Here is a 16,438-nt window from a genome sequence, read left to right as displayed (position 1 = left end):
ATAAAAATAAACAACATTCGATAGAAATTTCGATAGCAAAACCGACAATAATGTTGGTAGCAAAATCGATTAGCAAATCGATAAAAATATCAATAAAATTTTCGATAAAAATATCGAAAACAAAATCGATAAAAATATCGATAACAAAAACGAAAAATAATCTATAACAAAAATCGCTTAGAAAATTGATAAAAATATCGATAAAAATACGGATAACAAAATCGATAAATAATCGATAGCAAAATCCATTAATAATCTAGCTGTACCGATAATAAGTTCGATAAAAATATCCATAAAAAAATCTACAACAATAACGACAACAAGACCAACAACAATATCGATAACAAAATCGATAAAAATATCGATTACAAAATCTGTAACAAAATCGATAAAAATATCGATAACAAAATCGTTAAAAATATTGATTATTATGTCGATAAGTTCCGAAAATATCGATAGCAAAATCAATAACAATATCGATAAAAATTGCGATAACAAAATCAATAAAAATATTGATAACAAAACTGATGGTAATATCGATTATTATAGCGATAAGTTTCGAGAATCCCCAAAATTTCTAAAATCTCAAAATAGTTCCCAGATTGAGTCTCTATATCTATATCCTTTTCTCTATAATCACCTTTATCCTCATCCTCATCCTCATCCTCATCTTTTTCCTAATATTTGTTTTTAATTTTATTTATGTTTATCATTTTCTTCATCTACATATTCGCCTTCACCTTTGCTCTAAAATAAGTAATGTTAAAATTTACCTTGATCTTAATTTTTGCCTTTATCTTTACGCACCTTTGTTTTTGTTTTTATTTTTACCGTTTCCTTTATCCTTTTCTTTATCTATGTACGTACTTACCATTACTTTCATTCTTGTATTGGTCTTTTTCTAAGTGTTATTCTTTAACCTTGAGCACTTGTATCAGCCCCAACCATTTCCGTTGCACCACTTCCGTTGCACCATTTCCGTGTGCAATTTGCGTTGAATTTGCCAAGTTACTCCCAACCAACCAATCGCCGCAAAAGGAATTTCACTTCAAAAACATATAAGTACACTTAATAAAACCATCAAATGATTTACCAAAAACGCCATTCTTTTATTAAAACAAAAAAAATAATATAAATATTAAAATTTGCGGTGCATCCGCTTTTAAAATGCTTTAGTTGAAGCGCTCACCAAGGGCTTGTTTGGAAGCAGCAAGGGAGCGCTTCTTTCTAAAGACACACAATGTTAAAATACAATGAAGTATGAAATTAGGAAGGGAGCGCTTACAGCTGAATTTGGAGCGCTCCAATAGAACTAATGGAGCGCTTCTGGCCCCGTTGGGTACATTATACAATGTATGTATGTATGTATGTATGTATGTAGGTTTACTACATCGGTTGCCTAGTAGGTGGCAATGTGCGTTTTGTCGAGCGGTGACGCGATATTCACGTCACTCACGGTCAAGAGTGATCAGTTTCGCACGCTATCTTCAAAAGAGACACAACTAAAAATTCGACATTTTTGAAACTATGCACTAAAAATATGACACCGAGCTTCTATTTACATTTCAACAAAAGCTGGAGCAAATTTTTGTTATAATTTGTTGAAAAGACCTAAGTTAAAGTCTCCCCTGCCCATATGATTAGCATGTGCTACGAAATAGTTTTTTGCATTTTGTGACGAACGTGTTATTTTGAGTTGTGTCACCTTTGAAGATCGTCATATCTAAGCATGCGAGTGTATACGTACATGTACATACATATGCAACAATGTTGAGGATAAACAAAAAGCAGCAGTTAGTGCAGTACTTAAATAAAATAAATTCAATGAGAGCAACAGAAAATGGTCATAAACTGTTGCTTATTTTACCCATGCCTTTATACAGTAAATATTTATGTAATAATATTAGCATGCAAATTTCTATGGAATCAAATACATTTTAAATGCATTCAAACCTAAAACAGCAAACCACATCGCGTTAAAGTCATTTTCACCTCGTAGATAGGACGTATGCACATTAGGGCGGGTCGAAAAACACAAAATGTTTGATACGAATGTTGTATAGGTCTTAAAAGGTGCCTTATTCTAGAAAAGTAATCTTGTTTCTCTGCGACAATATCTTCAGTCTTCGGAATGAGCTTGAAAAATTGAAAATAAGAGTGGGAATACCAACTTTTTAAACTTTTACAAGTCGTTGCAGAGAAAAATTAGATTTCTTTTCTATAATAAGGGATTAATAAAACACCTTTTAAGACCTATACAACTTTCGTATCAAATATTTTTTTTCGACTCGCTCTAATGTGCATTGTATCTCTGAGGTGATACTTTTGATGTGTATGTATGTATGTATGTATGTATGCAAATGAATGTAAGTATATGAGAATGTATAGAATTAGTGTATTAAATATGGGACACGAATCTCGTAGCTTGGAAGACTAAGGACTAATTAACTCATATGTCCCATTTTAAGTTTTTACCTTTCAACCAAGGGAAACGTGCATTTCTAAGACAACAATATTTTTTAGTAAAATCAGAAGAAATTATCCTACAGAAAAATTGTATTGTTCGGAAACAAATTTTGTAGTAGGAACAAATTTTTAGGAAATATTTCCTCCTTTTCCTTTTTTAAGGAAATATGGTTTTTCGACTTCAAAAAAGGAGAGGGCTCTCATTTCATCGTGTATAATTTTAATTTCAGGCATGCGGAAGGGGTTACTTCAAATGGCACTTAATTCTTCAATTTGGCACAAAGTGCCAAAATGGCACTTTTGAAAAATAGTAGTTTTTCAATAATTTTTTTTTTTAAATCCTTTGCGTGTACTTATTTTTTTCAACTAAAGTTTTCTGATTTCTAATGGTGTATACAACTGGTTTATCTTACTTTGGCATAGGACTTTTCTGTTAGGAATGTGTTTCTAATTTTAATGCTAAATAGGAAGTATTAAAAAGAATGGCACCTTTATGGCACTTTAATTTTCCCAATATGGCATTTCATAGCTAGTTGGCAGCCCTAATTAAGATACACAAAAAGTTTTTATAAAAGTAATAATAATAATAGATTGGCGCTTACACATATGTTAGTGTTTGGCCGAGAGCTTCTCCTCCGATTTGGGGCGTGCGCCTTGATGTTGTGACACAAAGCGGAGGGACCTACAGTTTAACGCCGACTCCCAACGGCGATTGTTTTTCATGGCAGAGATACACTCGGAGGGTTGCCATTGCCTGCCGAGGGACGACCGCTGTTAAGAAAAAACCTTTTTCCATATTTTTTGCGATGTTTCTTTGACCAGGGCTTGAACCCAGGTGCTGATGAGTGAACACGCGCACTGCTTACCACTGCACCACAGCGGTCGTAATACAGAGCGTAATACGTTCAGAAAAAAACCCTGGATCACAAATTAGTGTTTTTTTTAGTTCTACGAATGTCTCTATCCATTCCCCACGTAGAATAATAGCAAATAGGGAAAATGAAAGCTAACAAAACCCTGCAGAATCCGTATATACATCACTTTTCGATAGGTTGGATATTTCCTGACAAATAAAATTCTCCATGTGCACCTTTTCTGTTAATATTTTTATTACTTATTTATTTCTTACTTATACATCGATTTTCTTCACTGGTAGCCTCATTATTTGTAGAGAAACAGGCATTCATACAAAATACAAAATGTACAAAAAAAAAACGTTATTTTTTTATTTTTCCCCTGTTAAAGTTTGAACTTGTTACCATTTTTTCATAAAAAAACAAAAACAAAAAATCTGGAGTGATTTATTAATTTCTTAGAAACTACCAGGCCTATCGAAAATTGGTGTATATAAGGTTTATGGAAAATTCTGTTGTCTTTTATTTGCCGTACCTCGTATTACGATTGTTAGATCGGTTCGTAAGATAAACGTAATTAAATGGAACTATTTTTTGTTTTAAGGTGAATAACGGTAAGTTGAAAACATCTCGAAAACTTATCCATAAAACAAAAAATTAACTCGATTCAGCGGGCGATTCTACATACGAATTGCATAGTGGCATCCATTGAACATTTTTGCTTTAAACCAGTGGAATTATCAAAAATCAACGCGATTTTTCAGGGAATTCAAACTTGCACTTTATTCCACTAAAATTTAATGGGCCATACAACTGCATACTAAAAAAATCTAAAAAATCTGAAAAAAAGTTGAAATTTTAAATGCAATATTGCAGAATTTTTATAATTTTTGCACAAAGTTTGAAATATGGTTTTTGTTAGATAATGAGCTATACTTTTATAAGAAAAAAAATAAATATTAAATAAACGAAAGAAAAATAGGAAAAACTTGTTAAAATATCGTGTCCCTATTTATTTTTCCACCACGTATGTATATTTGTGCATTGGGTATAAAAAGTAAACAACCGAACACCACATTTGCGCCCGAATGTTCAACACTCGATATGTCGCTAGCAATGACTCGTTCTTTGTAGCGATGAATCAAATACCCATTTCAAAACATTACAAGCGGTTAGTCGTTGAAAATCGCCGGTGGTAACGAGTGCGCATTGAGAAAATTAAAAACCAAAAAACTTCCATCCAGTGTAAATTGATTTAAAAATATAATAAAACAAATATGTACATAAACATATACTAAGTATATAAATTAGTGTACGAAATAATAGAATGTTTATTTAAAAACACAAACATTTTTCAATACAAACATATGTATATGTATGTACATATGTATCTTTTTGTATACATAATATGTGTACAAATATTTGAAAATTCTCCAAACTGTGCATTACCAAATTTTAGTATAACAAAAACAAAAAATACTAAATTAATTAGCATAAAAAAATTCTAAAGTTACGCGTTAAAATAAATGTCAAGCGGTTCAATGACAGTGAAAGGTTTCAAAATGAACATGACTAAATATTTTTCTGAATAAAATTTTTTTATTTTTTTAAATTTGCTACGTAAATAAAATTAAACAATAAGTGCCGAGGCTAATTACATTTATTTATTGAAAGTTATGTAAATAAGTATATATGTGCATACATACATATATGAATACACGTATACATGCGTACATACATCACGACTTACATTGTAGGCGTTCCTTGAAATTAAAAACAGCCTAAGTCCTTAATTAAAATTTATTCCGTTCAAAATACTGACCTTCACATTTGCCAGCTCGAATTCGCTTTCAATATTCTATGTTTTTTTTTTTTAATTAATGAAATGCAGCTAAAAAAAATTCTTGACTCAAATGCTTTCATGAAATCGCCTCAGACAAGCTATAAACATATACATATGTACATATGTATGTATTTACTTACATGTGGGTATATTAGACCATACCACCGTACAAGCAAACAAAAAAAAAGTTCGCCTTACACCCCTGAGACTAAATAATTTTTGCAATGCGATTTCGAAAAAAATGTATTTTTCCGGCAAATGAATTTCATTAAAAATAGTTCGACTGGAATAATAATGTAAATAATTTGAATTATAAAAAATTTTAAGAAAAAATGAGCTGTCGTGTTTACGCAAAAAGTGAATGGGTGCTTGTAAAGTAAGTGCACAACAATTGCCAAGAGAACCCTTTGTGCGTTCCGTTCATTTTTCAAGCGCAGGTTGGATTGTGCAGAACGATCTCGTTCATTGCTCAGTTAAAAAATACCTAAAATAATAAGTGAAAATCCCCTAGTTCAATATCGTAATAGTGGCAGCATTGCGTGTTTTTCAGCAGACACGGTTTATTTCAGAAATTTGAAGTGAGACTACCTTCTAAAGTTATTGCAACATGTGGAGTAATAAAAAAAATCCTTCTTAGCAAAAGTTTAATGATTTCTGACGAGCTTAGGGTGGCACGCTAGGGTGTTAAGAACTGAGATCTCAAGCTAAATTCTAGAGCGGAGTACTTGACGTCAAGGAACTATTGAATGAAAAAATTGTCTCCTTGAGACAAAAACATCATTATATGTATAATACACACTTTAGGATTCTACTGTAAATGGCGAATATATAACAAAAAATTACAAAATGAGAACTTTTCTAGTACGCTCTAATGTACATACAAACGTATTCATACATATTTATTGAAATACGAGTACATATATGCACACACATCATATATACTTGCAAGCTAAACTGTCCCGTCCCGGCATCGTTGAGTGTTCATTAAAAAGAAAATATATTGCAAATCAGTTCGATGTATTACGCGCGTGCACGCGAGAAAAGTAACAAGTGCTTACAAAAAATAAAAACCATATTATTAGTGCAAGTTTGATAAATCGTTAATTGTTTTAGAAAACAAATATGTTTTTAATTTCGCTCTCTAGATATAAATTTATGGAAATGTGCGGTTGTTAAGTTGTATATTTTGTGATAGAATTGTTGGTAAAAAACAAACCATTTTTTCAGAGTACATATTTTGAATTGTAGAGAAATTTTAAAGAATTCATAAAGATTTCATACGATTCTTTGCCGAATTTTCTAAATCAAAGTAAACTGTGAACACTTCGATTCTTTTGCGAAATTTCGGAAGAATATCGATAAAGCAACGAAAATAATGCTGCTATGTCAAGAATTTCTCACAGAATTTTTTTCAGAATTTTCTTTATTTTTCTTACAGAAATTTTTTTACGAGTTCCTGACAACCACTTCATAAATATAATTTTCTTTGAAGATTCGTAAAAAAACGTTGCAGAAATAAGATGCTCCTAAAGATTTCGTTTAGGTTTCGGGAGCTTTGGTTTGCAGGGTAGCTACTATACAAAGTTCTGAATTAGTTGCTCTCAATTATTAAGTTACTCATTTGTGTTTTATCTGTACCGAAAATGCGTGTGTTTCCCATTGTGACAAATTGACTGTGGATGATAGCGTTATCGTTGAACATACCAAATATATACATGCATACATATTTACAGTGCAATTAGTGAACTACATATGTATGTGCATACAGTGTTCCAAACAAGTGTTCACATTTTGATTTTTTTACATTACATTTACATTTTTTTTTATTTTCAATTAGGATGTTCCCAAGGGTGTCGTAATGTAGCGTTGTTGTATGCCGTAAATTTTTAACGGTTAAATAAAGATGTAGATATTTTAAAAGCACGATCAACTATTTGTTATGGAATTTTACGAGCCCTCTCTCCAGCCGTCTGACAAGTCGCGTGAAATTTGTAAAAACTGGCGTTGATTTTTCGAATTTTTTTCTCGAACGGTCTTGCGTATTTTATTCCAAAAGCCGTCAGAAAAAAAAAATTAACGCGATTTTTTAGCCGCTGGAAATTTGCACTTTACACTTTACACTTGCAGATCTAAAAATTATATTTTTATGAAAATTTGTTGAATTTTTCTAAATTTTGTATAAAGTTTGAAACCTTGATTTCTATGGTTTTGGATAAAGCATGAACAAAATTTCTATAAGAAATAAAACAATTTTAACGCGAAAATATTGTGAATAATTAAAAAAAAACATGTGAACACTTTTTTGGATCACTGTATTTGCTTACATACATATATATAGACAGTAAATTGAGTGATTGTGTTAGATAAGGCTTGTTTTCCAGAAAATGGGTCAAAGTTCGGCACATGCACGACAGTTATTTGATAACTTTATAACTGAAGCTTTCGAGGATGTGAGATGGACAACACAAACCAAATTTGGCAAGAGATGAAAGAAGAAAATCGTTCAAAAATTCATCGAGAATACTAAAAGTCCACAAAGTTATGTCATTGAACTAATTTATCAAGAGTTTGTTTGTGCTTACCGGTATCGCTTTATGCAAAGTTAAACACAAAAATGGCTTAACCGCGAAACCATGCAGGTATCGGCAAAAGGTCTTGATACATTAAAACTATCGGCGGTTAAGTATCGAGGCGCAAGGTCTTAAATCGATATGAAAATGCCACCAGAATAGAGGTTCCAGCAGCTAAGCATACCTCAAGAATTTGTACAGAGAGAAAATAAGTTAAAAAACGTGTACACCGTGCGACAAAAGCCAAAAAATTTTAAAACACACGAAACAATCAATATGCTCGCCAAATATAGTCCAACTGCGTTTTTAGTTTTTTCTCTCGTTTGAAAAAAAGTCCTGCAGGCGGATTCCAACGATCGCTATCGCTAATTTTGATCGCCAAAAATCTCCAAAAGAATATCAGGCGCGCCTAACGATATGCAACAGCTAGTTACGTATATGCTCCCCATACTGCCATATTTGGATAATTCCATATTGTATCTGTTACATTTCCATGTGGTATACTTTCAGGACCCACTGCTTTTCGTTTAGAGAATTTCGGCGATGAAAACTTACCGCCCTATTCCCACACCACTGACAAAATTCATCATATGACTATTGTCACAATTACTGCGCCTAAAACACAATATAAACATTGTTTCGCCGTTGTCACTTACTCAGTAGGTTATAACAATAAAACTGACAATTGTCATACGACAGCTTAAAATAAATTCGTGGCATAGTATTAGGCGCAGTAGTAAAGGCAATAGTCAGCCGCTGAGTTTTGTCAGTGGTGTGGGAATAGGGCGCTTAGCTTAGCGATTGTCAGAACTCCACTGCTGACGTCAGCCAGAAATACTAAAAAGGCATTTTTACCATTTTTGGCCCTTTGTTTCGCGAATATATTATTTTTCGAGTGTGTAAAATTGTAATAATAGTAATAGTAGTAGTAATAAATACTTTAATTTCTTCAACGCCGAACAGCAGCGCTGTAGTTATTCAAAATAATGGAATCGCCACAAAATATATAATTACTAATTTGGATTTTTTCTGTAAGAGGGTGCTTTAGTTTTATACATACATATGTACATATTTACGTATGAATAAATAGTGCGAGGTTTAGAATTTTGAGACTAAATATTGGTCCGCCGCTGTGTTGAATTTTGCAAAGTTTATTCACTTTATCTTTCTATCAATTTGTTTTGTTTCTATAATTTTTGATCGTAGTTACGAGCCGGGTGAGATGGAATGTTTCATATCGGTTTGAAACTCTACCTCTAAACCTTCCACTAAACTACTGCTTATCACATGTGCATACATACATACATACCTAAGTATACACCCCGTGTCATAATTATAAGCACACCACAGATTGATAAGTTTTAACTATGTATTTTTTGTTATTTAATGTTAATTATATTTTGTTTTTATAAAAATATATGTAGTTTATTGTTTAACAAAAATCGAAAAAATCCAAAACTTCAAATTTCAAGCTTTCTAATTAAATTTTTTAGGATGACTTTGAGTACGCAGTTTTGCAGCCCATTTAATTTTAGTGTAATACAGCGCTAGCTTAACAGTAGGAGATCCGACAAGGGCACGACCTTCACCTATCTGTTTAATGGATGAAATCTACTTCGTACGAAATTTAACGTGCTAGGAAATATTTTGCGAGTGGGTTGGCTAAAAAATCGTGGCCAGGATATTTTTAATTAAATGTTCAAAAAATAAGTTTTCTTTTTAATTTTGCACTCTTTTTTATTTAATGGACAAATTACATTTATACTAATTACTTACTTAATTACTAGTATTACCAACCTGCTCATACCTGCCAACCCGATAGGTGGGCCAGGAGAATATAGAGAACCCAACGTTTTCACATTCCATAGGCTTAATACTTTCGATTGTTATATAATTTGTTCATTAAACAAATGAGAACAAAATTAAAAAAAATATTAATAATTTTTGCATATTTAATTAAAAATATCCTGGCCAGAATTTTTTCTGCCAACCCACTCGCAAAACATTTCTTTAAACGTTAAATTTCATACAAAATAGATTTAATCGTGCCCTTGTCGGATCTTAGACTATAAAGTAGCTTTTGAATTTTGGGAATTTTTGTTTGTGACGGTGTTGTGCATTTCCTTTCATATAAAGAAAATGTCAAACATACTTTAAGCGGAAGAAAATGCACAACATCGTCTGAAAAAGATTAATAAAAATCAGCGTTAATTTCTAGCTGCTTCGAACTTGAAAACAAAACTGCATACTCAAAATCTTTCCAAAGAAATCGAATTGAAAAGTTCGAAATTTTTACGAAAATTTGTTGATTTTTATATATTGCACAAAGTTTGAATCTATTTTTATACGGTGATTGCGAAATAATAAATTATACAATAACTAACTAATTCAAATATTTAACATAAAAATATATAAATTTTTAAAACTTGCCAATATGTGCTGTGCTTATAATTATGACGCGGGGTGTGCAAGTATCGAGGAAAAAGTATCTGTATTTCTTCTTGGAGTCATATTCAACATACTTGTTGTAAATATGTGTACTTGACAAGTTGTATTCTAAAACGCTTATCAACGCTCCTTCAGTGTCGGACAATCTGTCGTTGCAGGTTTTATTATGTTTAAAGTAGTGTTAACCGAAAATATGTTTGATAAGGCTCTTTTAATTTCGTTGTTTTCTTTCTCTCTGCGTTATTTTAGATAATTACATACCTAACTAAGCAGTGTCAAGAAAGTGGACTTCTCAATTGCACGCTTTAGTTTTGAGCTAGTCGTCGGAGGAACGCGATCGATAGATTGAATTAGGGGATCCCTAAATCAAGTGCGGAAACTAGTCATACATACATATGCATACTATATGCATACATATATTGCATATCATTTGAGACAAGCTGGACATCTACAAACACAATGAAGATTGAGTGGGCACCGGTGCATGTACCGCCTAGACGTCGAAAACAAACCCTTGCTGCGGGCCTATATGTAGTCATATTTATGGCTTTGCCATTTATATCACTCATAGTTACTTCTTTACTGCTGGTAAGTTTCTAAAGAGAAAGGATCCATTTTTATTAAAGTACAAACTGGAAATGTCAATATGGAATCAGCGATAGAGAAACTGAATCAATCAAATTCTCTCCTTTACTTAGCTTCCAAAAATATGTATATTGTAGTTTTTATGTAACATATTTATTATAGCTTTTGCAGACTCAGAAAAATGTTATTTCTTTTGCAACTCGCTGAGGTGAATATTTCAGTGCTGCACTCGTCAATAGCGACTAGTCGTACGACACGGGTCAATGCTGAGCGTAATGTTTTCAGGAGCTATAAAGGCGATCATAATGATTCTTCTTCAGACACTGGTTTTCCAGAGCAGCTGACTGGAGCTAGTTCTGACTTAGGCTGAAGCTGTACAAGTATAAATAAGCCAAAAAATGGCTGGATCTACTGCACTGATTAGATCTGTTTGCGGGTTTCAAACCTCACTCAGCGGGTTGATAAGTACAGTTGGTTTTATACAATCCACATAATTAATCGGGGTCGTCATCCCAGAAGTGCTGGGCTCCGCAGACGGCCAGCTAGTCTAAATTTCTCTTAATTTTTAGTTCCTTTATGTTTGCAAGGATTTAGTCCGTAGAATTTGCAATAATTCTTTTCCTTAAACTTTTTCGTACAATATACTTTTAGGAGGCAAGAAACTTCATTATTTCATTTTCAAATTTTTTCAAAATTTTATTTTTGATGCAGAAATACATCTAAATGCTCTAGGAACATTCCTGCGTCAAAAGGAAGATTAAAAAAAAAAAAAAATCGCTTACGTCTTTTTGGCGGTTAGGGCTTAATATATCAGTTCATCCATTCGATAACTTACATGAAAATCTGAATTTTTATATTAAAACTTACTTTTTTCTTTTTAATAATTTTGCTACATATTTATATTTATGTACATATGTATATTTCGAATTACTATTATCTATTTGCCTTCCTAACCACTTACATAGTATTATGGCAATTTACTTTGGAGGCTGCTGGTACTGGCATACCTAACCTATATTTATTATGATCACACGAGAAACTATAGCGACATTCATGGCAACGGGTACGTTCTACATTACTTATGTATATTCGGAGAATTTACAATCATTATTTTACGCCAACTTTTTTTTACAGCTGGAAAATTTTCCGAAATAATTGCATTTGGCGTCACTTCCGTGACTACTTTCCCATTGAGCTTGTGAAAACAGTTGATTTGAGTCCTGATCGTAATTATATTTTAGCAAGTTTTCCACATGGCATAATCGGGTGAGTTAGCAAGCAAGCCAGCCATAAAATTCTTGTTTCATCTAATCTTATTTGTATTTTCTCTTTGCATACCCGCCAGAACTGGCATCTCGTGCAATATGAGCAGCGATATTCGAAAATGGTTGGAGTTATTTCCCGGCATTCGACCCAAAATTGCCACATTAGATATGCATTTCTATACACCCATTTTACGTGAATTGCTTCGCTTTTGGGGACTGGTGTCGGTATCCAAGGAATCTTTAATGTATTACTTAACGAGATCGAATCATCCAAAACATGCCGAAAATCTCGATGGTTTTACATCGAACGCTGTTGCCATATTGGTTGGCGGTGCCCAAGAGGCATTGGACTCACATCCCGGTCGTTACATAATAACATTGAAACGGCGCAAAGGTTTTGTGAAATTGGCCATACGCACTGGGTAAGTTACGAGTACATACATATGTAGCTTTTTGCGTTATAAATCAAATAATTATTTGTGTTTTTGTTGTGTTGTACTTGAGTGCTTGAATATTTTACAATTGCTGGCGATAAGAGTGATTATAAAATGCGGTTGATTTGGTTGCCTATAAAAAATGGTGGATACCCGCTAAATACCTAAAAATGAGATAACTGCATGCCATTTTGTGTTTTGTTTATTTTTGCATTTATTTTTAGCATTTATACATACACACAAACGTTGAGTGGTATTCTCAATCAACTTCAGTTCAACTCTTCGTAAGTGAACACTCTTATACATAAATGGTTAGATTTAAGCTGAAAAAGAATACTAAAATGCATTTTCTCGACGTCTGCTGAAATATTCTATACCAGTGCTCGTCAAACTTTTGAGTGTGACGGACCGGCTGCAGTTTTTCTATTACGTCGGGGACCGGTACCTTTTTTTTTATTGATTATTTTTCGTTTACGATCATCTCATATATGTATTAAAATTTGTTTAAATGAATTTCTTTATTAGCCGGGTGTCTATATACATATGACCTTTTACCATTTAATGATAGCAGATATTAGCGATTTTTTATGAATGTTTAACAAATTTAAGTTGTTTTTATTATACAAGTTGTATATAGCCTCATTAAACAGTAATATAAAACATCACAAATGTAATAACTGTAAAGTTATAATAATAAGACATATAATAAGCACGTCAAGTTTTATTAAAATTATATTAATGCTATTGGAAGGTGTCATTCCTTGTTAATTTGAACAGGTGATTTTGTGTTGGAGATGTCAAACTAGGTTACTTTGCTTTGTTCGTTTGTGTGTTCGCTTGTGTTTCGACTTAATATTTTGACATCTCGGACGTGAAATTTCTAGTGCTACTACCATGTAGATAATTGTACCATGGTTAGAAGTGTGGAGTATACATATAGTCGTATATGTATATATAATCGTTTAAAAAATCGTTGTCCATTTCGCGACGCCCTTTGCGGACCGGCGACTTATGGCTTACGGACCGGCACCGGTCCGCGGACCACCACTTTGACGAGCACTGTTCTATACCACATTTCCAATGTTGGACAACTTGCTCAATCATTTTGCAGCATCAAGGGTGCCTCAGCAAAAGGAATTGCGTCTTTTCCACCAGAAAAATAAAATCTATTACATTTTAAGACTTCTGCCAAAGTAATTCGGAAAAATATAAAGATTTACGTGAGCTGGACCGATTTGAAAAGATATCTAAAAATCTCTTAATTTTGATTTCATTAATTAAATTTTTAAACATTTTTACAAAGACCTTCTACGCTTACACTCTTCTTTCTTCTGAAGTGATTTTTTGGAAAAAAAAACATTTTTTCAAACTAATTTTAAAACCCGCTTTTCGAAGGTATTTTCAGTAAATCACGTAAATCTTAATATTTTTCAGAAATATTTTGACGGAAGTCTTTAAATATAATAAATTTTATATCTCCGGTGGAAAAACAGTACCAATTTTTTTATATGGAGAGTGATGCCCCCTAATATACATACATACATAGTTGCTAGATATAATTCGTGTGCGGGCTTCTATCTAAACTAGGAGGGTTGAAATTTAACTGAATTTGGATAGTTTTGACCACACCAAGGAACGAAATAAAAAGGGCCAACGTTTATTGCAGAGGGCCTAGAGAGAAACTATTTTTCGAAAGAGTTACAAAATGGTCGGAGACAACGTTGATTTTTATTAAAAAAGTTTATTCACTGACTGATAAAACTGCCCTAGTAAATTTTAGAGGTTTTGCTGAATGAATTTCGCTATAAGCTCCAGTATACACATTTGGGTCTTGCTTTTTGACCATAAAACTAGGGGTATTTTGAACCCTTTGTTATTTTTCGTATTTATTTTTCGATAATTTGGAATAATTTTATGTTTTTAGAGTTTGGGATTTTTTGGGGAATTCTGAACTTTGTGTTAACTGTTTTGATTTGTTCGGACTGTTGAGGACTTTGTGTTAACTGTTTTGATTTGTTCGGAACTGTTCAGGACTTTTTGAGCAGTTTTTCGGTATTTCGATATTTTGGATCTTTAGTAATTTTTTGGGACTTTTCGGAACTGTTTTTGATTTTTTTTCGGGGTTTAATGGATAATTCGGGATTTTCGTCACTTTTCGTCACTTTTTGCGGCTTTTTAGTTTTTGGTTTTGGTAAAAAAATTTTGCTTCGTATCATCAGTTTGTGGTCTTGGAGGGACTTTTGGTAAATTTTCTGGATTTATTCGTAGGTTTTTGTTTCAAGGTTTTTGACATTTTCTGATTTGTTTTAGATAGACCAGCATTTTTTCATGACTCAACGGGTTTATTCGAATTTTTTTAGGTTGTTTTGCAAATTTTTGCGGGACCTTTCGTTATTTTTCTGTTTTTTTTTTGGAACAAATCGGCATCTTTTCATAACTTTTTGCAACTGTTAGAGACTTTCCGTATATTTTTAGACTTACCCGGAGCTTCGCTTGGTATCTTCTAATCTTGCTAATTTGTTGCTTTACATAACTTTTCATGATAGTTCGCTACATTTTCTGGCCTTACGGGACTTTTCGTGAGTTGTTTTTGGTATTTTTCGCAATCTATGGGGTCTTTTTTTTAGTGTTAGTATAATTTACCTATGGAGATTTTTGATACTTCCGTCAAATTATCTTTATTCATTTGTGACTTTCGACTATTCCCAGTTCTTCGAATTTTTTGAGACTATTTGGGATTTTTGTTCTTTCTTTAAACACTATCTATATATTTTAGAAATTTTTACCATTAATCTTCATATTTAGATTACATTTTAGAATTTTTTTTTGATTTTCCACGATTGTCTGGATTTACTAGTGGCTTCCTGCAATTTTTTTGTTTTTTTTGACGTTTCGGGACTTTTTCTGGACTCATTAAACTTTTCTTAATTTTTAGATTTATATAGACTTATTATTCATTGATTTATAGACAATTTTGCTTAATTTTTAGCAAAATTTCCAAAAAAAATGTTGCTTTAGCCACAAACAGCAATATGAAAAAATTAGTTTAATCCCGTTTCTTTTCATGGACGTCAAATCGTATGGACTCTGCTTATCTAAATTGAATAATAAATACAAATTTGATTTAAAATTTTAGTAAAACTTTGACCTATGCGTTACATACATAATTAGTGTAATCATAAGTTTAGCTATATCTCAAAAACTGTTCTACATTTTCATATTTTGACTTCACAGGGCGGATTTTTTGCCGACTAGCGTAATTTTTCTTACAAAAAAAAAAACAAACACATTTTGTGGTATTTATTCAATAATTTTTACTTTTTCTTACAGCTCACCCATTGTGCCAACATTTTCATTTGGTGAAGTGGAAATATTCGATCAGGTGAATAATCCACCAAATTCATGGCTGCGACGTTTCCAAACATTGACCAAGCGCTTAACCGGCATTTCGCCTTTGATTGTATTGGGTCGAGGTTTCTTTCAATACACTTTCGGATTTCTGCCACGACGCAAGCATATCGTACAAGTTGGTGAGTGAAAATAAAAAAAAAATTCGAAATTTACTAATTTTAACTAATGTCTACTAGAATACTAAATTTAATCAAATTTCTTTAACTTTGCAGTTGGCACACCCATCGAAGTGGAGAAGAATGATGAGCCTGACCCAGAGTATGTGGATAAAATTCATCAACAAGTTATTGACCAGCTGAAAACGATGTTTGACAAATACAAGACAAAATATATAGAAAATGGCAAAAATATCAATTTAGTTATAAATTAGGAGTGTAATTATTTAGTGATATTTCGTTTAATAGTTAAGTTAGCTGTATACAGTTTTGTGTGTGAAAATTGTAATTTTTAAGTGTTATATACTATTCTGATATGTACGTGTATGTATGTATGTAAATACTATGTACTTATGTACATACATGAGATATAAACATTTTCCACTAAGTACATTGTTTCTGTTTTT

At 32.4% G+C, this 16,438-nt stretch overlaps 1 protein-coding gene across 6 annotated transcripts; it reads left to right on the top strand.

Moving 5' to 3' along the window:
* Positions 1–4,485: 4,485 nt before the first annotated feature.
* On the top strand, positions 4,486–16,419 carry LOC118742744 (diacylglycerol O-acyltransferase 2-like). Of its 6 annotated transcripts, none has more exons than XM_036475054.1 (7): positions 4,486–4,565; positions 10,431–10,769; positions 11,732–11,829; positions 11,901–12,032; positions 12,112–12,453; positions 15,796–15,995; positions 16,089–16,419. In XM_036475054.1, exons 2-7 carry the CDS (start codon positions 10,641–10,643, stop codon positions 16,244–16,246), a joined length of 1,059 nt encoding a protein of 352 aa, XP_036330947.1. In that variant the 5' UTR covers positions 4,486–4,565; positions 10,431–10,640; the 3' UTR covers positions 16,247–16,419. The 6 variants fall into 6 exon arrangements, with proteins under 6 accessions (XP_036330947.1, XP_036330951.1, XP_036330952.1 ...); XM_036475058.1 differs by lacking the exon at positions 4,486–4,565 and adding an exon at positions 5,521–5,539; XM_036475059.1 differs by lacking the exon at positions 4,486–4,565 and adding an exon at positions 6,084–6,206.
* Positions 16,420–16,438: the final 19 nt, after the last annotated feature.

This window comes from Rhagoletis pomonella, unplaced genomic scaffold (genome assembly GCF_013731165.1).
Source record: "Rhagoletis pomonella isolate Grant_MI unplaced genomic scaffold, Rhpom_1.0 Rhpom_scaffold_00007, whole genome shotgun sequence".
NCBI lineage: Eukaryota > Metazoa > Arthropoda > Insecta > Diptera > Tephritidae > Rhagoletis > Rhagoletis pomonella.
This window is presented reverse-complemented; position numbering and strand designations above follow the sequence as displayed.